Source organism: Chiloscyllium plagiosum, chromosome 17 (assembly GCF_004010195.1).
Source record: "Chiloscyllium plagiosum isolate BGI_BamShark_2017 chromosome 17, ASM401019v2, whole genome shotgun sequence".
In the NCBI taxonomy this organism is placed as follows: Eukaryota; Metazoa; Chordata; class Chondrichthyes; order Orectolobiformes; family Hemiscylliidae; genus Chiloscyllium; species Chiloscyllium plagiosum.
Window position 1 is genome coordinate 42,221,351 of NC_057726.1, and position 27,017 is coordinate 42,248,367.

The 27,017-nt window shown below is 40.6% G+C and overlaps 1 protein-coding gene across 5 annotated transcripts in view; it reads left to right on the forward strand.

The window, feature by feature from the left end:
* adcy7 (adenylate cyclase 7) overlaps positions 1 to 27,017 on the forward strand; it is a 186,401-nt gene that overhangs the window by 143,242 nt on the left and 16,142 nt on the right. For all 5 annotated transcript variants that reach the window (XM_043706949.1, XM_043706951.1, XM_043706952.1 and 2 more), the window contains 9 exons: positions 2,320 to 2,400; positions 5,776 to 5,845; positions 6,661 to 6,758; positions 6,852 to 6,936; positions 9,118 to 9,249; positions 13,678 to 13,752; positions 16,752 to 16,921; positions 23,191 to 23,284; positions 23,372 to 23,530. In XM_043706949.1, the coding sequence (XP_043562884.1) occupies positions 2,320 to 2,400; positions 5,776 to 5,845; positions 6,661 to 6,758; positions 6,852 to 6,936; positions 9,118 to 9,249; positions 13,678 to 13,752; positions 16,752 to 16,921; positions 23,191 to 23,284; positions 23,372 to 23,530 (964 nt within the window). The remainder of the gene's footprint in view (positions 1 to 2,319; positions 2,401 to 5,775; positions 5,846 to 6,660; positions 6,759 to 6,851; positions 6,937 to 9,117; positions 9,250 to 13,677; positions 13,753 to 16,751; positions 16,922 to 23,190; positions 23,285 to 23,371; positions 23,531 to 27,017) is intronic.

Genomic DNA, 27,017 nt, shown 5'->3' on the forward strand with positions numbered 1-27,017 from the left:
ATAGTTAGGTCAGGATCACGGTAAAGCAGACTGGGATCACATTTAATTAGGTCAGGATCACAGTGAACCAGACTGGGATCACGGATAGTTAGTCTCCTCCGACCTATCACCCTCACCTTGACCTCTTTCCACCTATCACATTTCCAACGCCCCTCCTCCCAGTCCCTCCTCCCTACCTTTTATCTTCTCCTGCTGAACACTCTCTGCTCATTCCTGAGGAAGGGCCTGTGCCCGAAACGTCGAATCTCCTGTTCCCTGGATGCTGCCTGACCTGCTGTGCTGTTCCAGCAATAAAGTTTCAACTTTGATCTCCAGCATCTGCAGACCTCACTTTCTCCTCTTTAAAATTAGTCAACAATGACAAGGGGAAACATTTGGCTTGTCTTCGTTATGAGACCTTAGTAACTCCTGGGAGTGTCAGCAAAAGGTTAGTTATGAAGTGTTATTTTTCAGAGATGACCAACTGATGTGGAGTCAAGAGGAGCAGCAGTGCTTCCGCACTCCATGCAGTCAGCTTTTCTGCATTGCTTGCTCCAACTCTCCAGCAAGCTGGCACTGAACAGTGTCACATCAGCTGAAGTTACTGTGGAAGGACTGTCCTTCACAACCACTTCCCTCACCTAAGAAGTGTTGACCCTCAGATTAAACCACCACCAGTTGTCTCTGTCTAATGAGAGATAAACCCTATGATCCCCTGGGACTATGGTGGCTTTACCTGCGCAGCTTCGTTTTCTCCTGTGTGTTTGCTTTCCTCGAATTTTGTGTTTCTACACATACAGTTTGTCTATGTTATCTTTCAGTTCTGAGCAAGGGTTTTATAATTGGCAAGTCAGCTCATAATTTCTTGATGATTTTACCTAATCTGCAGAGTACCAGCAGCCTTTCATTCCTTGCTTAAATAATTTGATTAGTTATTGGAGCTTCAGTGCAATTTATTAGTCCTTCTCTTGCTAAACCAATGCAGTGAGCTTCCTTAATGGTGCTTTTACCAAATCTTAGTGCTTGCTAATGCTGCCAAATCTTGACATGTGAGTCTTGTACCATCAGCAGTATTACCCGACTAAGCTATTCAGGTCCACTAAGTTCACAGTTGAGGGCAGCTATTTTACTGGATCTATCCATTAATCAATTCAATTGATTATAATTAGTTTGCTTTAGTGTTGCTGTTGGTTTTGTAAGATTGCTTTTGGGAGCTAAAGTCATAAAGCATTATTTAACAACATCTTTTGAAAATATATTTCCAGAATGGTTCTGAAATCCTTTCCTTTATTTTCTTTCAGTTGATCAGTTTAGGACATTTGGTTTCTGTAGATCTAGTTTTGCATTGCGCCAACTGATTTGGTAAAGCATTCATTTTCAAGCATATTTCAATTGCATCTTCATTTTAATTGCTTGATTACTTATGATTTCTTTCAGTATAAAATGTTGTCTATCAACACGAATGTTGTATTTTTTAAATGAGTTAATAACATCTACTAAAGTGATGTAAATGGTCAGTTGTTATGGTTGCTAACAATTAGTAGCAATCTTTGCTTTTGAGTCTTAAGATTCTAGGTTCAGATTCACTCAAGTGCTTGTGGATAGAAAATGAGATAGACATTAACGCTACACCATTAGAGATACTGTCTTTCAAATGAAATATTGAACTGATGCTCCATCTGCTGACAGGAGTGAACGTAAAAAATCCAATGGCACTATTTCGAAGATGAACAGAGATTTATTCTGTGTCCTGGCTAATATTTGTCCCTCAATCAGCATCAAAAGAGTACAGGTTACCTGGTCATTATCAGATTGTTGTTTCTCTGAGTTTGCTTTGTGTAGAATTGGCCGCTGTATATCCTACATCATAGGAAGTAACACATCAAAGTACTTCATTACCTATAAAGTGTTCTGTGATGTCCTTTGACCATGAAATGCACTGCGTAACTGCAAGTCTGAATTTCTTGATTAAGATTTTACGAGCGTGCACTAATTTACACTGCTACACAAACTTCTACTCTCTCGTTTTATCTTGTTTAGCTTATTTTGAGAATATTTGTGATTTTCTTCAGTGTGCATGAATATATTATCTAACGCCAAATCAGTCCCCTTAATGCATTTTTAAAATTTTGAATTTATTTCATTTTTAAAATTCTTTAGTCAATACAAGTGGCTATAAGTTGACTGAATGATCTTTACACAAATAGTTCTGCTGTAGTTCAAGAAGCTTGAGTAACTGTAGAACAGAAAATGTAGACGATTGCATGTTTGTGAGCAATAGAGTAGTGTAAGGTGTAACTCCAGTGTATTATATCTAGTAACTCAGTGTTAACTCTCCAGAAACAAATCTCAAAAAAGAAGATTTGAAGAGGAACTGCATGATAAAATGATAACAACAATTGATGGGATAAATTCATACAGGTATGTCACATTTAAATTGTCTCCTTTTCTGACAATGCATCTTAGTAACTGTTTGGGTATTAAGATCTTTGTAAGTCACCACTTGAATGTAAAGAGTATTCCAGAATGAAACAAACACCCTACTTGTGAAAATTTTACAAGAAAATGCTCTTCCTTGCTTTGTTTGTAGAGTATAATTTTAAATAATTTTAAAATTAATTACTTGGAGGTGTCGGTGTTGGACTGGGGTGGACAAAGTTAAATTTCACACAACACCAGATTATAGTTCAACAGGTTTAGTTGGAAGCACTAGCTTTTGGAGCACCGCTCCTTAATCAGGTGGTTGTCCTGACAGGACGTCAAATAAATCTGTTGCACTATAATCTAATGATGTGTGGCTTTTAACTTTAAAATTAATTGCATGTTTTAGTAAAGTCACTGAAGTCCCAGACGGCCACAGGATTGCTCTCATTTGAGAGCAAGACAACTGGTGGTAAGTTTAACTTGAGGGTCACCATGCTTCATGACAAGGTTGAGACAGGTGGGAACTTCGTGACAACCTCAGCTAGTACGGTAACGCTAATCGAACATGTGCGGTTACTGAGCTAACCAACCCTACAAACATAGGAAAGGATCAAGTTTCAATTCCAGGTAGGTGCTGTGGGTGAGTGAAAAATTAATTATTTTGACAAGTCTGTGAGTTGAAAACCAGAAGGACAAATATTGTGATGCCTTCTAGGCAATATGTGTAATTGAGTAAACATTAGAGTGGTGCTGGAAGAGCACAGTAGGTCAGGCAGCATCTGAGGAGCAGGAAAATCGACGTTTCGGGCAAAAGCCCTCCATCAGGAATAGAGGCAGGGTGCCTGCAGAGTGGAGAGATAAATGAGAGGGGGATGGGGGTGGTGAGAAAGTAGCATAGAGTACAATAGGTGAATGGGGGTGGGGATGGAGGTGATAGGTCAGAGAGGAGGGTGGGGGAAGATGTGTAATTGAGTCCAAGGTAGACATTAAGGACATATGTGGGCTTTGAGCCCAAGGTAGAATCAAGCTTAGTTGAGATGCCGTGGTAATAAGCCCAAACAACCATTTATCAGGGCTCACACCTGAAGAATGACCATTTTGGTTAAGAACCAGGGGTGTTACTTTTCGCAACTAACTGAAGTTTTGATAGAAGTAAATTGCAGGAAGACTTGCACTGCTTGAAAAATAATGTCTGAGGCACTAAAAAAAATCCTTGAAAACATCTCTTTCCAGGAGCACTCATGACACTAATGGGGCAATGAGCCACATGACAGAAAATGTGTGAAACTACAATTTACTCAATTGCAGCGCGTCTGTATTTGTTTAATGAAACGTAACAATTTTAAAATCTCTTGAATGGAGAGGTTTTCAACATCAGGGGTAGAAATTCAGAAGGCAGAAGCCACAAAAGCAATTTGCCCATATGTCTTCGAAAGCATTAAAAATAGTAGCAAAAATTGCAGTAATAAGGGATGAAGAATCTTAGGGAAGGATTTGTAAGAAACACAAAATGACCACTCTCACAGCCTATGGTAAGTGTACCATTAGGCAGGGATTTCAACAAGGTAGAGGTTATGGGTTGATAGGTGTTGAACAAAGAAAAAGCATTTTCATCTTGCAATCTGTAGATTTGGCAGCCAGAATTTATCAGTCGACAATTGTTTGTGCTAAACACAAGAAAATAATTTTGAATGAGGTAACTTAACAGTGGACAGGAACTGGACATGGAACGCAGGCAAAATTTTCTCATTTGCTAATATCAGCATGATATTTTGAATATCACAACAGGAAGCACTCTTACCAATAAGGTGGGTGAGCCAGATAGATCAGCCAAATTGTAAATGCCTGCACTAGCATGGGCTGTCTTTACTAAGAATTTGTTGCAGATGATAGAAGGATTTAATCCACATCAGTTAGTTTTGGGTAGAAACCATCAGTAGTAAGTGATGAGCCATCAGCTTGGGAAGGGATTGCAATTATCTTTCCTTTTCTTGGGCATTTCAATGTACTGCATGTGTACAGGAATGTTTTCATTAAGGCCTAAGTCTTTAGAGTTTAGTGAGTGTTAAGACATGATGTAATGCTATGGGCAACTCATTTCAATTGAGGTGGTATGGTTTCTTCTAAAAAAAGAGAGACTGTATAGTGGAGTGACCCAGTGAAGGTTATTGGTAAGGACAAGAAATAAGAATTGTACGTCATGAAAATCAGACTGTTCGGGTACACGTTTAAGATTGTTTGGCGTGGATTAAAAAATTGCAGATTCTGCATGGGTTGTAGAAGGGACTGGAGAGCCAGGTACTTCCCTTGACTATTTGTTGCATAACTTTGGGTATCAGATTGTTATAATAGACAGCTTGTCAGATGAAAGACAAATAAGTTCTTATAAACAAAATGAGGCTGTTAGTCCCAAAGGATAACTACCAAAAGTGGCTTTGTGTTTGCTTTTCTTTTGTTGTTGTACATTTTCAAATTCATAAAAAGGCAAAGGACAATGTGTTATCATGAAATAGACTCTGACAGGGATGCTTGAGACCTAATAGAAATGGTTATAAATTAGTAAAGGACAAGTGGATGAAAGCTGGTTTTGTAAAAATGTGGACTCTGGTGGTAGAGGGGTAAAGTATCTAGCTCGAGGCCAGGACACCCAAGTTCAAGTCCGACTTGCTCCATTGTGTAGTAACATCTCTGAAAAAGCTGATTCGAAACAAATCTACAAATATGGGGGCTAAGTAATCAGTGCTGTTGGAGCTCATGATGTGTGAACTAGAACTAAAACTTTAACTAGAAAAGTATATGTCTTGATTCTGTCTAACCAGCACTTGAAATTCTGGCATTTAAAAATTATTTTCTAATCAACTTGTTGAGAGATGTTATTACACAACTTTGGAGCTGGTCAGACTTGAACGTGGGCCTCCTGGCTACAAAACCCCTTAACACTTGACTGAAAGCATTTTTGACCAGGACACACTTATACAGCTAATGGTCGTAGTCTCATGATCCCAGTTGAATGTGCAGCTATGTAAACATCACGTGAGATGGAGGTGGGTTTTTTTCTAAGGAGCCCATAATTGAGCTGTTGCTGTCCTGATCAAAAAGACTGCTAAGACCGACTTTATAGACTCTCATGAAGACCGGTGGTTGCTTTGCTAAAGTACAGAGAGAATGTTTGTGCTCATCGAATAGCTGATTCATAGTCGAATGATTGATTCTTGGATAATGCCTTGATGGGAGGCAAACATGAATGGAGAGAATGCAAATGCGTAATTGTGAAAACAGGTTTCATTTTGGAAATAAAATTCTGCTTGCCTTGACAGTATTATGACATCTATCAGACTTGGCTTAAGTTGCAATTTTTTTTCCCTTTTACAGGCAGTGGGTTAAATGTGATGTCTTTTCTCGTATGTTGCTGTCATTCAGTGAAAAGGGATTAGAAAAACAGGTAAGTCTTCTAATGTGTACGCATGCATCTTGAGCAATTCATGTTTGAGAGCTGTCTTCCTAAAAATTGTCTCTTGTTAGCAATTGGCTTTGTTTCAGTTTATGTACTCTGGCACTGCAAAATAAAAGTGAGATTAAAGCTAGCACCAGGCTTAATTTAATTCTGAAAGATTGCCACAAAGCAAAAAAAAATCCAGAAAATCATTATTTTAAGGACTCATGGTCATTCTTTCCCATTCATGTTTCTGCCCCATTCACAAAAAGCACGTTCTCCCTTCGCTATGAAAGCCAGTATACTCTGTAGTAAATATATTTTTTATAGATTCTATGAAACATTGTACACATTGTTTAGTTCGACTTCATTTTAATTTGTCAGGAAAAGGGTTATCTAAGATTTAAATGAAGATGTCTGAAAATAGGTGACATTTAGGTAACTAAGTAACATTCAATAAAAGCAGATCCTTTCAGAATTAAGGCATTCTGAAACTTTGACACACAGTTTTGAACCTGAATGGAAACTATTTTGTAAAGATACAGCTTAAATCCTGTTTATTCTTTGAGCTGTCTTCACAAATCCTTCAGCATCTTATCTGGAAAAGACCTTCCCTAGAACTGTGCTTTTCAGGCACTCATTTGATTATCCTTTCTGGTGACATATTCTCACAGCTGATATCTTAACCTCCAATCCCTTGGAGCAGTTCCCACTTCAAAGTGCTAATTATCTGGAAGATTTTGTGAAATACCTCCATTTTTGATTCCGTATGTTCAACAAAGAGGAAACATAATTTCCTGCAAAGGCTTCTTTTTCTCTTCCAGTATCGTTCAGTCTGTCTTCCTTCCTTGAAGTATTATGTTGGTTGTGCCACTTTGATATTCATTTGCATCTTTGTGATCCACATGCTTGTAATGCCACAGTAAGTACTACACATGTCTATTTTAATCACTTTTGAATGTAAAATATTTTGTTACTTGACTGCATCTCCAACTATGTATGTTTTTCTCAATAGGAAATCTCTACTGGGAATATCATTTGGAATTGCTGCAATTATTCTTCTGATAATTCTCTTCATTTGCTTTGCTGCTCATCTGAAGGTGACTTAAATCAAAGCATTGATTATTTCTTATCTAAATTTCAGGCTACTAAATTTCTCATTCTTGTTTCTATTTAGCTTTAGTTTAAAATGTTTTAACACTATACACAGCACTTACACCTGGTCAATTCTGTATATCTGCTACCCTAGAAATTCTAGACTGAATTTTACAAGGGCTTCAGTGGTTCCTTTCTAATTTCGAGGACTGGGCCAGACTGGCTGGTGGGGAGGAGAGGAAGGTAGTGGGCTAGTCACCTCTCATACTGTGTTTGGCACCACTCTGGTGAAAACACAGCCCGCAGTGAGGGGTGAGCATGTGAAATTTCCCTATGATACAGAGAAAGGCTGTTTAGACTCAGCAGCTTACTTCACTGTTTTCTCCCTACAAGGACAAATATTCTAATTTTTCAAGTCCCTTTATATTTTTTCATTGGAACATCAACGTGATTGGATCTTCTCAAATAGTGTGGAGCCCGATATTACAAACTGTAATATACCTAAAGTCTTAATGCTGGCTTGTCATTACTTCCTGATTTTGATACTTTGCACTTTATGATAAAACTACAAATTCCTTTTGGGTTTTTATGGCCTTGTTGTGAAAGAAACAGTACAGATCTGTAATTATATTATGAACAGGTGATTAGAGTGACTCTGCTCCCTACATTTCAATGTCCTTGGTTAGCTATAGAAAATGATGAGGACTGTGCATCTCTCTGATTGAAAAGCAGTTAACTAATTTCTGCTACTACCAATTACAAGATTTTCCTTGAATGAAAGCATGAGTATTTTTATTATGTGCTTACCCCAAGACAAATAATAAAAACCTACATACACACAAGTACAAAGATACAATGTTCAAAGGGAAGATGAAAGGAACATACAGTTTAGTTTCCTTAGAATTTTCTTGAGGTGAAAGTATTAATTCAAAACCCTAGTCATTTACTTAGTTTTTTGAATCAACAGTAGCAAATATTACAGCCATCCTTTGAGCTCTTGATGTTATGATATTCCTTTTTAATTTGTCTTATTGCCAGTTTTTTTAAATTCCTGAGAGAGACCAAGAGGTTCCCAGCCTTTCAACACTGCATCATTAGTTTCTTTCCTGTCTCTGCTCAGACAGCTTCTGGAATACCAGCTTGTTTGCATATTCCCATATCGGAGTTGATTGCCTCCAAGTTTGATAACTGCAGATATTGTTTTCATCTGAGAATGTTAATGGACTCTGGATTTGGACTCTGAGTTTAGAAGGATGGGGGAGTGGGAATCTAATTGAAACATATAGAATAGTGAATGGCCTGGACAGAGTAGTTGTTGGCAAGATTCATTGGTAGGAAAGACTCTAACCCGAGAGCGTAACCTTAGAGTAAAGGGAAGACCTTTTAGAAGAGATAAGGAGAAACTTATTCAGCCAGAGAGTGGTGAATCTATGGAATTCATTGCCAAAGAAGGCTGTGGAGGTCAGGCCGTTGAATATATTTAAGACTGGGATAGATAGGTTCTTGTGTATCAAGGGTTACGGGTAGAAAGCAGGAGAATGGGGTTGAGAAACTTATCAGCTATGATTGAATGTGGAGCAGACTCGATGGACTGAATGGCCAAATTTGTGGTTTTATGGTCTTTGCTCCAACTTGTGAATATTCTCGTCAAAATATATAATAAAAAAAAGATGTGGGTCTTTTTGCACTTGTAACTGGGAGGGATTGACTGGTTTCCTGTCTTTAGATAAAAATATTAATTTGAACTCAGCTGCTTTGTTTTCTGAGACCTGTTGAAAGTTGACCTCTTGTGGTCAGGTGTTGCCTGTTGCCATTTTAGTTCCTTTTTAAAAACCATTTCAGTTCATTAAAGTTGAAATTAAATTGGATGATGAAATTTAGGCCATATTTTATTTCACCATAACAGCGAACAGTACAGTTCCCTCGTTTTCTTAAAGCCTAGAGCGCCAATTTTACTCATTTTGACCAGGGTTCATTAGTGCATTTCCCCAAATTTAAACTTGGAGAAATTAATGTCCCTAAATATGATCATTAAACAGTTAAACTCTAGAAATATGATTTAGTTAATTTGCCATTAGTTATTTTGATTTTATTGTTTGACTCTTTGTGAAAAGTTTGCATTTGCAAATTCTAAAAGAAAATATGACAAAGTTTCAACAAGTCTCTCTCTTCTGTTTTACACACAGCGCTGGGTGAGCGGCTCACTATCAGACTTCTTCGTTACCATCTCTGAAACTGTTACAAAGAAACCAATAGTGCGGCTGCCATTGATACTTATTGTCATAGGTGGTGTATTGATCGTGTCAGTTTTGAACTTGGTGAGTAATCACAATATAATCAGGACAAATATATCCGGATAGAGATGAAGTACAAGTGGACTGGAGGTCTGCAAACATTGTATAATTACATAAAAAGTGTGTAGGAAGAAGCCAAATAATTACAGGCCAGCCGGGCTGACCTTGCTGCTGGCAAATTACTAGAATCAGTATTGAGATGGAGGATTGACTATTACTTGGAGAGGCCTGGATTAAGCAGGGATTGTTCATGTGGGTTTTTTTTAAGTGGGAAGTCATATTGAGAGCCACGTATGAGTTGCCAAAGGCTGGAGGTTGGCTAATGTGGTGCCAGTGTTTAAGAAAGATGGTAAGGAAATGCCAGGGAACTATAGACTAGTCAGCCTGATATTGGTGGTGGGCAAGTTGTTGGAAGGAATCCTGAGGGACGGGATTTTCATGTATTTGGAAAGGCAAGGTCTGATTAATTATAGTTAACATGATTTTGTACGTGGAAAATAGTGTCTCACTAACTCAATTGGGTTATTTTGAAAAAGTAACAGAGGATTGATGAGGGCAGAGCGGTGGAGGTGATCTGTATGGACAAGGTTCCTCATGGGAGACTGACTAGCAAGGTTAGATTGCATGGAATAGAGGGAGAACGAGCTATTTGGATACAGAACCAGCTCAAAGGTAGAAGGCAGAGGTAGTGGACGGTTGCTTTTTAGACTGGAAGCCTGCGACCATGGTGTGCCACAAGGATTGGTGCTGGGTCCATTTATATAAAGGCTTTTAGTAAGTTTGCCAATGACATCAAAGTTGGAGGTGTAGTGGACAGTGAAGAAGTTTACCTCAGTACAATGGGATCTTAACCAAAATGGGCCAAGGAATGGCAGATGGAGTTTAATTTAGATAAATGCAAGGTGCTGCATTTTAGAAACACAAATCAGGGCAGGACTTATGCACTAAATGGCAAGGTCCTAGAAAGTGTTGCTGAACAAAGAGACCTTGGAGTGCAGGTTCATAGTTCCTTGAAAGTGGAGTTGTAGATAGATAGGGTAGTGAAGGAGGTGTTTGATATGCATGCCTTCATCGGCCAGTGCATTAAGTAAAGTAGTTAGGAGATCATGTTGCGGCTGTAGAGGACGTTGGTTTGACCATGATTGGAATACTGTATTGAATTCTGATCTCCCTGCTATGTGAAGGATGCTGTGAAACTTGAAAGATTTCAGAAATGATTTACAAAGATGTTGCCAGGGTTGGAGGGTTTGTGCTAAAGGAACAGATTGAATAGACTGGGGCTATTTTCCCTGGCACGTTGGAGGCTGAAGGGTGACCTAATAGAGGTTTATAAATTCATGAGGGGCATGTATACGGTAAATAGGCAAAGTCTTTTCACTGGGGTGGGAGAGCCTGGACTAGAGAGCATATGTTTAGAGTGAGAGGGAAAAGATTTAAAAGGGACCTAAGAGGCAACTTTTTCATGTAAAGGGTGGTACGTGTATGGAATGAGCTGCCAGAGGAAGTGGTGGAGGCTGAGACAGGATTTAATGCATCTGGATGAGTATATGAATAGGAAGGGTTTAGAGGGATATGGACCCAAATGCTGGCAAATGAGACGAGATTAATTTAGGATATCTGGTCGGCATGGGCGAGTTGGTCCGAGGGGTCTGTTTCTGTGCTGTACATCTCTGACTCTATCTAACTAACTTGATTGAATGTTTGAAGAAGTAGTAAGGAGGATTGACGAGAGTAGTGCAGTAGGTGTTAATGACAAAGATTTTAGAAAGGCATTTGATAAGTTTCCACATGGCAGACTATTTCTAAAAAAAAACTGAAATCCATGGGCTACAGGGGTATGTGACAAGCTAGATCCAAAATTAGCTCCGTGACAGGAAATGAAGGGTAATAGTTGGATGTTTTTGTGAAAGCCACGTGGTTTCCAGTCGTGTTCCACAGAGCGCAGTTTTAGGATCCTTACTGTTTGTGATTTTAATGATTTAGCCTTAAATGTGGGAAGCATAAATGGAAAATTTGCAGATGACACAAAACTTTGCCGGTAATTGATAGTAAAGAGGATGATTGATGACTGCAGATAGATACTAATGGTCTGGCTGAGTGGGTGGAAAAGTGGTAAACTGAATTCAGTTCTGAGAAGTAAGAGGTTTTTTTTTGGAGAAGGCAAACACAACAAAAGAATGCATTACAATAAAGAGGGTATTGAGCACAGTAAAGGAAGTCAGAAACTTTGGAGTACATGACCACAGGTCCCCGAAGTTGGCTGGAGAGGTGGATAAAGTGGTAGAGAAGGCGAATGAGAATCTTTCTTCATTGGGCAAGGTATTGCATACAAGAGTAGAGATGTAATCCTGGAGCCGTACACAACATTGGTTCGACCACAGTTGGAGTTTTATGGCCATTTATGGTTACACAACTACTATAGGGAGAATACAGAGTAGGTGTATAAGAATGTCGCCAGGGCTTGAATATGCAAGTATAAGGGTAAGGTTGTGTTCATTCGAACAGAGGAGGATGAAGGCCAATTTAATTGAGATGGAAAAAAATAATAAGGGGCTTGGATAAAGTGGGCAGGGAAGACCAATCTTCCCTGGAAGGGAGGTCAGTTACTGGGAGTCAGAGTTAATGTAGTTGGTAAAAGGATTAGTGTGGACATGACGATAATCTTTTTCACTCAAAGGATGGTGGGTTTTTGGAATTCACTGTTCAGTTTGGTGGTTGAGGGGGAGCTACTCAATTCTTTGAAAGGAACATTGATCTGCACCTGAAACCAGGAACTGGAAAGTTGTGGACCAAGTTCTGATCATAACACCTGGCAGAAACATAGAGTCATAGAGATGTACAGCACAGAAACAGATCCTTTGGTCCAACTGATTCATGCTGATCAGATACCCTAAATTAATCTAGTCCCATTTGCCAGCACTGAGCCCATATCCCTCTTAAACCCTCGCTATTCGCATACCCATCCAGATGCCTTTTCAATGTAATTGTACTAGCTTCCACCACTTCCCGTGGCAGCTCATTCCTACACGCTCCACCCTTTGCGTGAAAATGTTGCCTCTTAGGTCCCCTTTTTATCTTTGCCCTCTCACCCTAAACTTATGCCCTCTAGTTCTGGACTCCCCCACCCCAGGGAAAAGACCTTGTCTATTCACCCTATCCATGCCTCTCATGAATTCATAAACCTCTATAAGGTCACCCCTCAGCCTCCAATGCTCTAGTGAAGACAGCCCTGGCCTATTCAGCCTGTCCCAATAGCTCAAATCCTCCAATCCTGGCAACATCTTTGTAAACCTTTTCTGAACCCTTTTAAATTTCACAACATCCTTCTGATAGGAGGGAGACCAGAATTGGTTAGGCCACTTTTGGAATATTGTGTGCAATGTCCTGTACAGCTACAACATGACCTCCCAACCCCTGAATTCAGTGCTCTGACCAATAAAAGAAAGTATACCAAATGCCTTTTGATGGGCTGAATGGCACCTTTCTGTGTTGTAACTTTCCTGTGACTCTGTAATGTAATCTCTGTGACTTGTCAAGTTATCCAAGACATTTGTGACATATGTGACATTTAAAATGAAGTAAGGAAAGAGGGAACAAAATGGATCACATTTACAGTACTTCTAATTTTGGCATATGTTCTATCAGCAGTTTAGCAGACCCATAACTTACAAATGTTGTGAATGTTCTTTTTGTTCCACACATCTGCTTTCTGATATTTTGAGAAGGAAATTCTGAAGGGACAATTTCCTCTTAGAAGCTTGTTTTGTTCTCAGGATGTGGATGATGTCAGTGCATTGACATTGATGCCAATTGTCTCTCTTGTAAAGGTAGTGGTCTTGGGGATTTCTTGATCTGTTGGTGTCTTTGAGATGGTAACACGTTTGCAACAGTTTTAAATAGGAATTCCAAAGATGTTGATGAATGAAGGTAAAGGAATGAAAGCATATGTCCAAGATAAGATGTGTTTTGGAAATGATGATGCTTATATTATGTTCCTGGAGGTCAGTCCATTTACTAATTAGCATAAAAATAGCATTCCCTTGAAGATGCGTTCATGTGCATAACATTTCTACACAAGCGTGGCAATTTTTTGCCTCTCCAAATTGGCCTGGGCAATGTACTCTGTGTCATTGATGGCAAACCAGTTTATGCTGGACACAATTAAAGCTGGAGGTGAATCTGCTGATGTAATCTTATTTTTCAAATGTGAAGTCTGTTTTTCATCCAAGCATTTAAATAAATCACAAATGCTTCAGAGAACTGTTACATAACACACAGCCTTGAGCATTGCATGTCAAAGATGTGTCAATGTTCTCAATCTAGTGTGGACAATCTAAGCAGAGTATATAGTATATAGTCTCTCACCCATGGTTTAAATGTTATTTCTTACTATATTTGAGGAATGCAGTGTGTCAGTGAAAATTATAGTGAGCATTGCTGGTTTCCTTTCAGCAATCCCTGCAAGTTGCCAATGAAACAGTGCGCAATGAGACGAAATCGTCAATAAATTGTACCGACTGCCTTCCTGTGAGTAGAGATGAATATTAATATCTCCTTAATTCTTTCTTGCAAGTAAATTTGCCTCTGGAAAATGTTTTTAAACGATGATGCCAATAATTTTAAAACATTGTTTGTGCTTCACAATAAAGTAATGGTTGCATTAAATATTAACTGTGTCTAACATTTCCTGCTGAAAAAACTGGTTTTAGCAGTGAGGAGAAAGAGAAAAACAATTGCTATAGATTAGATTTCATTTTCTGACAATGCGTTTTTCTCACAACCCATTGCATCTTGGAGGGCTGTTGAAATCAAGATCAGACCTTGAGATGAAGTAGCCAAAGTATAAACAGCTTAGGCTGTCCTGATGTAACTCAGTTGCCGTTCTAAAGTTACACTTTTGTCCCAAATTGCAGACTCCTATAAATATTTATATCTCTACTCAGACAACAAGGTTTTGACAAAAGAGTTGGACAGTTGTTTTGTATGTTTTTGTTAACTGTGAGAAGGCTGAATCTGTCCTTTGGATTGGGTTGTGTACACAGTTAACATAAAGCTGACTTGAAGTTGTAAAAGCATGAGGGCATTTTAATTTTTTTATTGTGTGAGGTGCTGTAGGAAATGGAGATAGCACATACTTTCAAATTTGTGGAAGGTGCATGTGGGGCCCTAATCATGAAAGTAATGAAATTCATTATCTGGGAGCTACATGAGAAATTAGTGCAAAGTACAATGACGGATGCGACTAATGATTACTCAGAATATTTGGTCTTCATGGAGTTTACCCAACACTGGTTCAGTCAAGTTTGGTCCAATATATTGAAGAAATCGCAGGAGTGATTGCTTCTGGAGATCTGTTAAGTACATGGATTTCCAAAAAGGATTGTCATAAGGTATCTTGAAGAACTGTATGTCCAATCCAAGACCCATGGTGTAAAGATGGTCTTTGCCAAAAGTACAAAGCAGCCTTTTGAAGGCAATGGAAAAGGAAATGCTGGACAAAATGAAATAGGCAGCCAATTATTTGTGTGACCCTTTTAGGCTTACGAGAGGATACCAGATTCACACGAGTGTTAAAATTATAGTGTAAGGAAAATTTGTAAATTAGCTAGTATGCTGTAGCAAAACGATGTATTTTCAATGGAGTTTGCTTGATGATTGGGATCCTCAGGCTGCAGCACTCTTGATGCTCCCCTATTTAAATTCATTAATAATCTGAAACAGAGCCTAAGCAGCAGGGTTATTAAGTTCACTTTGTAATATAATGGGTCAGATTATGCAGCTTTTTGTCATGGGAACCTGGATGTATGAGTGAATATGTGCTTCAGGACTTTGTGGAAGCCTTAATGTAAGGCTCCGAGGGCATTTGCCCAGTTTCCTGGGAATCTCCCATGAATGTCTCTGTTTCTGAAGTTAAGAGTTGGGACAGTTCTAATGTATTTACTCTGTAATTACCTCAGAAATGTTAAACAGATTAAAACCTCAGCACTGACCCCGATCTCTAACACACATTGACCTTCTCTCACTCGCATGCACGCGCACATGCACACACATACACTCTGGCCCACCTCACTGTCCTCCTGACCTTACCCTTCCAACTAAGCATCCTTACACTCCCAGCAAACTGGTTTCTTTCCTGCCCTCACCGAATAAGCCCCTGACCTGGTGACCCCTCCCTCCTCACCAACTGAATCTCCTTCTGCCCACCCTCCTTACCACACCTGCCTACTCCTCTCCCACCACCAATTCCTGATTCACAGAACTCTTCCCAGTTTACCACAACCACCCTCCAGCCCCTCTTACCCTGACTATGCCTGTATTCTTTTACCACCACCTCCCCCCCCGCCCCCCATCACCTGTTCACATTTGTTTGACCTGACCTGATTACCCAATCGTTCAGCTTTCTGTTAACAGTCTAACCTTCTACCCATCATACCTACCAAACCACTACTCCCCATGTACTTACACCAATCCCCACACGTTCACCTCACCCACCTATACATTCAATCACCCAGTCATCCACCCAATCACTCATTTCTTCATTCACGAACCTTCAGACTCGATACTTTAACCTACCGTAAGAAGGGTGTAGGCTGTCTTTTGCCCGAATCTACTGTCAGTGACGACATTCTCTGAGGGACACTGTTCTGTGCATTGCTGTTAAAATTAGATTTAAAAGACTCAGCTGTTGGAAGAGCAGGGTTTTATAAGTCAGAGTCAGAATGTGCTGAAAAGTAGAATTGAACTAGATTTGTGTAGATTAAAGGTGGACCCAAGACTGCTCTCTGTTATTAAGTATAGCTACATAAGCACTTTCCTGCGAGAGTACAGGTTGTGGGTTAAAGATGATGCAAGTAGAGAGAAATGTGAGTGACCATTGGTCATTTTCAAAAGTTTCAAGTGGAGGATCAGAAATCTGCAACTCAAGTGTGTTGTATTGTTCATCTAGTTCAATGTGAATGGCTGTAGGAATGGGGCTGTATATGACTTTGTTATGTCCTTGTTGGTGTACTTGTTTCTTTGCCTATATTCTCTTCACCCCACTCCCATTTTTCTCATGTCCATCTCAACAAAGACGTTGTCCAGAAAGGGTACACTTAAGACTAGGAAGATCCCTGCTTTAAGTGTACTGAATAAAGGAGGCAGAACTTGAGTGTTTGAATTTGCTGAATTCTCAGACTTAGGAGATCTGTCAGGACAGCTGTAATCTGTAAAACTGGATGATTGAGAGCAATGAGTCTGGCAATGGAACTAGGAACAATGATGCATATTGACAAAGCAAGAAAAAACTGAGAATGAATGAGGGAGATCTTCCCACTCTATAACTGTGCAAGTAGTTAATTGTTGATGTCATCCAATCAGTAGTAGCCGTGTAGAGTAAATGCATAACAATGTAGCTACTCCATTACTGGCTAGTTAATATTAATTTCATTTTGTGTATTATCTGAAACATTGATTAATATTTTCAGAAGAAGTTAACAGAGCACTGCTGTTTGTATTCTAATTCTTTTTAAATTTGTTTATGGCAGTATTATGTGTGCTGTTGTATTTTGGGACTCATCACCTGCTCAGTCTTCCTCAGAGTGAGCTTTGAACTGAAAGCACTTCTATTAATTATTGCCTGTGTGGTCTATAACATCATTCTCCTAAACATCTGCGCTCCTTTGTTTGATGATTACCATTTTCGTCTGTACAACAGGTAGGATTTTGCTATTGCTATATGTATATGCTGTCACTGTAAATTTTCCTTAATGTTTGCCTCTCCATTACTACTTCTGTCCAAGGCAGACAAACTATCAACTGGTAAGAAGTGCTCAGATTGGGCAGCAATATTATTGTGCAGAAATCTTTTATAAAATCTATATAGCACGTAACATTGTTTTTGTAAATGCCTAGGCCAAGAGAGAGGATCAAATCCTCCAGTTACATGATGCGCTCTCGAGTTCCCTTCCACTTCTGGCGTTCACTAAGCATTATTTCTTAAGCACATGGCTGACTTCCTGTGTTGAAGATTGTTTGCTGATTCCTTTAGATACGGATCTGTATAAATATTACTTGTGTCCAGTATAGAATGGGTTTATTTGGTGTATCTTTGGGCTAAACATCGCAACTATGGAAATTATATAACTCATCATGTGGACCATTAGCTGTAGCTTGTAAATAATTAGTCCTAGTTACTATATTAAAAGATATGTCTGTTTTGTAAATGTGATGCAATTTTTATGTTTATAGTTTTCATTTTTATCTTTCCATATTCATTACTCTTCTGAGAATTGCACTACTATGTATTAATTATTGGCCGAATTGTTGGACAAACCAATGGTAAGGAACGTAGGACTTTGGAAAGAGAGCAGGCCATTTGGCCCTTCATGTCTGCTCCAACATTCAATAGTATGATGTCTAGTCTGATTCTGGTCTAAGCTCCACATTCTTGCCTGTACTCTACAGCCCTTGACTCCATTATCCAAAATCTATCTCATTCAACCTTGAATAAATTAAAAGACCCATCCTCCTCTATCTTCTGAAGAAGACAATCCCACACTTGTAGCAACATCTTGGGGGAGACAATACTTCCTTATGACTACCTTAAAAAGGGATACCGCGTGGTTCCTAAACTGTGTCCCCTCGTTTAAACCTTTGCTCGAAGGAAGCATCCGCCTGGTCCACCTTATCCATTCCCGCAAGATCTTGTATCTTTCTCCAAGATCACCTCTCGCTTTTCTAAGTTGCAATGCAAATGGGCCTAACCTTTTCAACCTTTTTTCATCGGAGCTTCGTCTCGGTAATAAGTCAAGCGAACTTTCTCTGAACTGCTTCCAAAGCAATTATATAGTTTTCCAAATAGGGTAGACCAAAACTGTACACAGCTTTTGTATAACTGAAATTTGGAAGGCTTGTGTCAGCAGCTGACTTCCCATACTTTCGTAAAAGGTTCGACCCCCAACATAAAGATGTTTTTGACGTTCAGTGTGTTTCCCCAGTTAAATGATTGAAGATTTGTGCTATGCTGTGTAGGTTTCAGCAGTTGCAGAGGTTGTGTTTCTAGTGAACGATCAGTCCTGCTCTCCACATGCACTGCTGCTCAGAGTGTAGCATTATGATTTTGGGGTGTGGATTCTCCACTCCCCACTTTGGTGAGAAGACTGGCAGGCGAGAGGCCAACCATTAGATTCATGCAGTTGAGAAAAACGTTAGTGATTTAAGTTCTTGACCATCAAATGTTGGTTTTTGTGTGTTACTATCAGGTTGTGAGGGGCTAGCTGCATGCATTTGAATCTCATTACTGCCACAAACTTGTTGGAATTAACTTTGCATTCCTGATTAAATTCTGCTTACTTAAGAAATCCGTGGCTGAATCTTGACTTATTTGGGTAACATGTCAGCTTTGTATGGCTATTTGGAAGGTTTCTCTCTGTGACACCCAGCGAGTTTTCTCATGCTATCTTCCCAAACTTGCCTCATTAATGACCTACCATGCCCCCACATGTCCTCTTGTCTGAGGCTCGCCTGATTCTCCAACTCACTGTATGCCAGCACCCCTGGTGTCAGTGCCATCTTGGACCCCCAGCTGTAGGCCCAGTCAAGCATTGGCAACCCGGAGTTTCCCTTCACTGGTAGTGTAGTGGCATAGCAGCTGCAAACTAACCCTACTCACAGCACATAGGTGGCAACTGCACATTCCTACACTTAGGATTGCTTAAGAGTCAGGTCACACAACTCACTGGTCCTTAGCCTCATCCACCTGACAACCTCTTTCAGTCAGTGCTATGCTTACCTGAGTGCCCACTTGTAGTCCAGCAACTTCCCTCAGCCGTGATGAATGTCCATTACAGAAAAGCCTTCCAATGCTTTCAAAGATTAACATTTTATTTTGCGACCACCAAAGGTGGACATAAATCAACCAAGAAGAATCTGCATTTATCTCTTGGAACAGAAGGAAATTGTGTGGGTGTCAAGCATCAATAATTTAACAGTCAGTGACATTTTTGGTCTCTGGTGAAACTGGGGAGAGGGAATAGTATCAAGGATGAAAGATTATGACACATACTGAGGGGACCTTCAGCTCTGACCATCTCATGAGGAGTCTGTTTGGTTTCTGCAGGAAGTTGTTCAACTCCTGGACTTGCTGCTCCTCTGCCATTGCTCTGCATTTTCATTGCATTGCTGGAACTGTGGTGGTAACCCCAGTTGTAATCCCTAACTCCATTAGTCATGTTTGAAATTACCCTGTGTGGGGTGCAGAAGAACCAGGACAGGTCCTTAGCATTGAGAGTGGTCAGCATTCGCTTCCCTTACAAATGAAAGCTTAACGTATTGTCTGTGCAGTGGGACATGTCCCTATTTGGCATAAAGCTCCATGCATTGACTCATCTTCTACCCTCCACCCCAGGCTCATGTTACCTGTCAGAAATCCACAGGGTGACATTAAATAGAGGTTCAACACTGCACATGTTTCCTCAAGGGCCACTGTAGAGGAGGCCACTATGATGGAATACTGTCCACTTACCCAGATGGAGTAGCTCCAACAACACTCCAGAAACTTGACACCATCGGGACAAAAGTAGCTGCTTGATTGGTATCACGTGCACTCCCTCCTCCACTGATGCTTCATAGTAGCAGTGTGTACTATCTACAAGATGCGCTGCAGAAATTTACCATTGAGCCTTAGCACCTTCCAGACCCAAGATCATTTTCGTCGAGAATCATCACTTTCCGCAAGTTCCCCTCCAAGCTACTCACCGACCTGACTGGCAAATGTATCACCATTCCTTCACTGCCGCTAGGTCAAAATCCTGGAATTCTCTCCCTAAGTTTGTTGTACGAGTACCTACAGTAGAAGGACTACAGCAATTCGTGAAGGCAGCTCACCACCACCTCCAGGGCAATTAGACTTGGGCAATAAAAGGGCTGGCCAGGCAGCATTGTCCACATTCCCTGGTTGAATAAAAAAGGCCATCGGCCTCCTGAAGTGAAGATTTGGATGCCTGGGCCAGACAGGAGGTGCAGTGCAGTACGTTCAGGCAGACTGTCTCACATTATAGATGTTAGCTCTGCCTGGGACAGGGTGCAGTGGGAGAATGGGAGATCTCCTCTGAGGAGGAAGCTGATGCTTAGATAACCCAGGAAGGCTGTCACAGACACCAAGGAAATGGATAGTGCAAGAACCAGAGAAACAAGTGAAACCTCCCAGTTGCCCACTTCCAGGAGACCGAGCCAGGTGGACATGTTCTGTACACAATGGCCCTGCTGGCTGGGGAGCTCCATCCTCTAGCCAACACACCTCACTAACCAAGAAGTGTTTCTTTTGACCCTATTGTTTGCAATGAAAGCCAAGTCTGTCTTCCTCCTGCTTGTGAAGTGATAACTTTGCACCAAGCCGAGCTGAGAGAGTTCTGTGTGCACACTTCTAAGTGGACCGTTGTGGGTTCTCCCACAAATAGGAGTTCATGAAAGGTTGTGATATTCTACACCCCCCCCCCCCGATTAAAGAGGAAGCCAAATCAAGAGCTCACAACCTGAAGAAGGCACCCCAGGTCTCTGACCTCCTGCCTAGTCATTAGTCCCATTCTGCCCTGTCTCTTCCTACAGTCTTATGGAATGCTAGGATCCTACACTGCATCATTACACCGTACTTCACTGTGCATTCTCGCATGCACACGCTCTCTCTCTCTCTCACACGCAGTCTCTCGCTCGCACACACATACACCATCATCATCACCATCACCATGGTGAAGGTATTCCTTCACTGAAGGAGTGGAGTGCTCTGCCTTCCTTGCACAGAAGCTCCTGTGGCCCTGCTATAGAAAGCTCATGCAAGGAGAAGACCCTTCGCTCCTGTAACTGTGAGTCACCTCTCAGCATTGCTTCCATTACTTACCTGTACCGGGTCTGCTATGTTACAGTTCCAGACCTAATAACTTGCCAGTGAACTGATGGCACATCATGTAGACCCCTGGATGTTCTCTCTGACTGAGCTCCCCAAATGCCAGGTCCCTGGTTCACTGGGTTAGGTGAGGGAGTACGGGCACACACACCGCTGATGCAGTGAGACAATTAGTGGTGTCCCAAGGGATGGGCATCATCTCCTTGGTTACGGGGAAGATGCCCTTCCTTTCACCTCTCTCAACTGTGAATGTGCCAACAGAGGAAATGACACAGCAGCAAACATTTAAACAGTAAGCGTGAAGATATATTTATCTGTCATATTTCTATAATGAAGCATTTTTATAATGAAATGCTGAGGTGCCCTCGAAAGGATTTCTTCTTCCTGAGCCTACAACCACGTCTAGATGGGGCCTGATATCTGCAGGGGCTGCAGGACCCTGCTTACAGGTATACCCTGTGTTTTTTTTTAACAAAAGCTTATTGATGTGTCATCGGCCAGCATTAATGTTGAGGCCAGCATTAATTGTCTTTCAGAAGGTGATGGTGAGCTGCTTCCCTTAGCTGCTGCAGTCTACCTGGTGTCAATGAAACCACAGTGCTGTCGGTGAGGGGAAATTTCAGGATTTTGACCCAGTGGTAGTTAAGGAATGGCAATATTTTTCCCAATCAGGATGGTTGTGAGGCTTGAAGAGGGACTTGCAGGAGGTGGTGTTTCCACAAATCTGCTGCCCTTGATTTTCTAGGTGGTAGAAATCGTGGCATTTTAAGGTGTTGTCAAATGAATCTTGGTGAATTGTCACTGCGCATCTTGTGGATGGCACACTTGCTGCCAGTGTGTAACAATGATGGAGAGGGTGAAGGTCGCAAGTATTGATGCGGTGTTCAGGTGGTGTTGGCTTTTTTGAATGTGGTTGGAGCTGCACTTATCCAGACAAGTTGGGAGTTTTCCATCGTGAACTTGCCCAGAGCCTTGCAGATGGCGGAAAGCGTTTGAAGAGTCAGGAAGTGAGTGACTTGCTGGAGAATTCCCAGCATCTTGCCTGTTTTTATGGCCATATTATTTATATCACTAACCACCATTTCTAAAGTCAGACTTATTAAATATCTTGTGAGAAAGCATTGCAATGCCACTGTTTTCTTCAAATCAGGGCTCAAACAAAATCACAATCTTGCCAAATGGAGATGTCTGTTTTGAAGGGTATCTGTGGAGATAGCCCCTGTATGATGCATGCCAATCCACCTGGTAGTGTCAGAAATATGTTTTATCTGAGCATTTTTGAAATAGAATTTTTCAGACTACTCATTGTCTTTATCATTCATGGCATCGATTATAAGAGCAGGGCAGTTATGTTGGAGCTGTACGATTTGGTTAGGCTGTAGCTGGAGTAATGTGTGCAACTCTGGTCACCACATTATAGGAAGGGTATATTGCAATGGAAGGGGTGCAGAGGAAATTCACCAGGATGTTACCTGGGATGGAGCACTTTAGCTATGAGGAGAGGCTGGATATGCTGAGATTGTTTGTTTTCTTTGGACCAGCCAAGGTTGAAGGGGGGATCTGATTTGAGGTGTAAAAGATTATGAAGGGCATGGGCAGAAAGCAGCTGTTCCCCATATTGATAGGTCAGTAGCAAGAGAGCATAATTTTAAGGTGAAAGGCAGGAGGTTTAGGATTTGAGGAATAATGATTTCACCCAGAAAGTGGTAGGAGTTTGGAATGTACTACATGGGAGGATAATTGAGGCACGAAACCTCATAATCTTTTTAAAAGATAAACTTTAATGTGTACTTGAAATGACATAACATTTAAAGCTTAGTATGGAAAAGTGGGACTAGTGTAAATTTAGTGTAGCTTTGGTGATACAGACACAATGGGCCAAAGGAACTCTTCTGTTTTGCATGATTCTAAGTTATGTAATATAGAGACTGTAAATGTGTGCAATATATTTTGCTTCTGTTTATTGAATGATGATTACATATTTAGCAAATAGTCACAGAAGTATCTTTATTGTTCCTGAATTTAAATCAAGACAATGTTCAATTTAAATACGAGGAACTAATTTCATGATTTCCATTTATCAGCAGTGACAATGTAACTCCTGTGAAAAACCCCAAGATTATGGGGAGCTTTTACCTCCTCCTGTTTGGGTTCACCCTGCTGTTTCTGATGAAGCAGGTAAAAATAATTGCATTTCTGTAACGTGTACCTTTTCTCTGCAATTATCTCAGTAGGGGGCAAAAACAGCTTGTTTTTGTTTTGCAGAATGAATATTATTGTAGACTAGACTTCCTATGGAAGAATAAATTTAAAAAAGAAAGGGAAGAAATCGAGACAATGGAGAATCTGAATCGACTGTTATTGGAAAATGTACTGCCAGGGCATGTCGCTGAGCACTTCATTGGCGAAAATAAAAAGAACGAGGTATGGATTTCTTGCACCCATCAATATTTGCCAATATCAGATTAATTGCTGCCCATTTAGGTGTTTATAGCTAGCGATGGTCAAGATGATTTATTACATTATGTGAAGGAGTGTTTAGTTGTTGGCAGTTGTACATTTTGTAGCAAAACCATCCAAATGCAAAATCATGGTTCAACCAAGGGTTAGTTATTCCCTGAACAAAAACAGTTTCTCCATTGATAGCAAGTACCAAATTAGTCTTTCACCTGGTTTGATTGTCCTCACCAAAATACCATCTGTTCCTATAACAGTAACTATAATAGTATCGTATCCACATGGTGTAAGCACTTGAATCAAACTGGTATCACTGTAGGAATGAAGAAGTCAGATTCCGTCCGACATTTCAACCTGATATTCTGAAGCAGGTATTAACTGGCATGTCTTATATTTCCAGCATTCAATACTGAGTTTCAATTTGATAAGATTTTATTTAACATCTCTACTGCTTCGCGAGTGGTGAATGTGAACGGCACAGAGTTGGGAAGATGGACATTCCATAATACCATAAGTGGGCGGCACAGTGGTTAGCACTGCTGCCTCACAGCGCCAGAGACCCGGGTTCAATTCCTGCCTCAGGCAACTGACTGTGTGGAGTTTGCACATTCTCCCCGTGTCTGCGTGGGTTTCCTCTGGGTGCTCCGATTTCCTCCCACAGTCCAAAAATGTGCATGTTAGGTGAATTGGCCATGCTAAATTGCCGTAGTGTTAGGTGAAGGGGTAAATGTAGGGGAATGGGTCTGGGTGGGTTACGCTTCGGCGGGTCAGTGTGGACTTGTTGGGCCGAAGGGCCTGTTTCCACACTGTGAGTAATCCTAATCCAATCCAAGTAGGAGCAAGAATAGGCCATTTGGCCCATTGACCTTGCTCTCCCTTTCAATACAATCATGGCTGATGTGATTGTGGCCTTAACTCAACTTTACTGCCTGTCTCTTTGTAACCCTTGACTCTGTCATTGATCAACAATCTACTTCAGCCTTGAGCATATTCAATGACCCAACATGCATTGCTGTCTATTGAAGAGAATTCCAGAAAGTAACATAACTCTCTGTGACAACAAAGTCCTTCTCACTTCAATCTCAAAATCAAGACTTGTTATTTATGAACAGTGGCCTCTAGTTTTAGAATTCCTCATGAGAGAAAACATCCTTACAGCATCTACCCTCTAGAGTTTCTTAAGAATCTTAAGATTCAAAGAGATCATCTCATGCTTGTAAAATCCAATGAGTATAGATTCGGCCTGCTCAACCAGTTCTTCACCAGACAATCTCTTCACCCCAGAAACTGGCCTGGTGCACTTGCCCTGCACAGTTTCCAGTGCAAATATATCCCTCCTTTAGAAAAGAGACAAAACTATATACCCTGGTATTATCGTTATTGTTTACACTTATTACAAACCTTCTCTACTTTTATACTCCAAACCCTTTGCAACAAAGGCCAGTTTTCCATTTGCCTTCATAATTACCAACAGTGCCAACTTGCTAACATTTTATGATGTACAAGGACATGCAAATTCTTCTGCATTGCAGCATTTTACATTCTTCCTTTGTTTAAATAAGCCATTTTTCTGTTCTTTCTGTGAAATAATCTATTCCTGCACTAAACTCCCATCTGCTAAGTGTTGCCCACACGTTTAATCGATCATTATTTCTTTACAAACCTCTCTGTCATCCTTATGGCTTTTTGTCTGACCAAATTTGACTAAATATAGTTAGTCCCTTCATCCAAATTATTAATATAGTTTGTAGGTAGTTGAAGCCCTAGCACTGATCCATTCAACACTCTACTGGTTACTGTTTGCCAACCTAAAAATGACCCAGTTATCTCAACCCCTTGTTTTTGATTAGATTAGATTAGATTACTTACAGTGTGGAAACAGGCCCTTCGGCCCAACAAGTCCACACCGCCCCGCCGAAGCGCAACCCACCCATACCCTTACATTTACCCCTTACCTAACACTACGGGCAATTTAGCATGGTCAATTCACCTAACCTGCACATCTTTTGGACTGTGGGAGGAAACCGGAGCACCCGGAGGAAACCCACGCAGACACGGGGAGAACGTGCAAACTCCACACAGTCAGTCGCCTGAGGCGGGAATTGAACCCGGGTCTCTGACGCTGTGAGGCAGCAGTGCTAACCACTGTGCCACCGTGTCTTGTAATTAATTGTCAGTTCACCAATTCTCTATTCATGCCGATATATCACCCTTTAAATCAAGCACCCTTGTGCAGCAACCTTTTATCTGACATCTTCTCAAATGTCTTTTGGAAATTCAAATACATTGTAGTTACAGATTCCCTTTAATCCACGCTGCTTATTAGATCCTCAAAGAACTCTTAACAAATTAGCCAATCACATTTTTCACAAAAGCACATTGATTCTGCCTGATTGTAAGAGAGTTTTTGAAGTATCCTAATATGACCCCTTAATAAATTCTGGCAGTTTTCCAACATTGGATGTTATTGTCTGTAGTTGTTTCTATTGGTCGATAGTTTTCTGCTGTTTTCTTTCTCTTTTCTTGAATAGCATTGTGATATTGCAGTTTTTCAATTCACCAGAATCTTTCAGAATTTAGGGTATTTTCGAATGTTCTGATCCCTGCTGATGTTATTACTGGCTATATCAGATCTCAGACTGAAATCTGGCTTGATGGATTTTATACAGCTTAATTTAACATGGTTTTTCACTGAAACAGAAGCACACAATGCTGTAGATTGATTTTTAATGAACACCAGGAGTTTATTATGCAAATGATAAATGCTAATACATTTATAACAATTTGAAAGTTTTCGAAGTACATGATTAAAAGTGCGATCTCATTTATTCCCAACAACTTTGAATATTGTAAATACCAGAAATAATTCCTTTTCTGTCACGTTTACTTTGACTTAACTGTTCTTGGGTGGCACAGTGGTTAGCACTGCTGCCTCACAGCGCCAGAGACCTGGGTTCAATTCCCGCCTCAGGCGACTGACTGTGTGGAGTTTGCACATTCTCCCCGTGTCTGCGTGGGTTTCCTCTGGGTGCTCCGGTTTCCTCCCACAGTCCAAAGATGTGCAGGTTAGATGAATTGGCCATGCTAAATTGCCCGTAGTGTTAGGTGCAGGAGTATATGTAGGGGAATGGGTCTGGGTGGGTTACGCTTCGACGGATCGGTGTGGACTTGTTGGGTCGAAGGGCCTGTTTCCACACTGTAAGTAATCTAATCTAATCTAATCTAATCTAATCTAATCTAATCTAATCTAATCCCTGGTATTGATATTTAATAACCTTTTCCCTGAGAAGCTTCAAATAATCCATACAGGCTTCTAAGCAAAGATTTCTGAACTGGAATTTTCAAATAAAACCCTTACACTGAAGTAATTATTTCATAACTGTAACTCTCTTCCTGTGGAGAAACTGTTCTTCTATCTAACCTCACCTCGGTCGTTTGCAAGCTGAAATCCAAA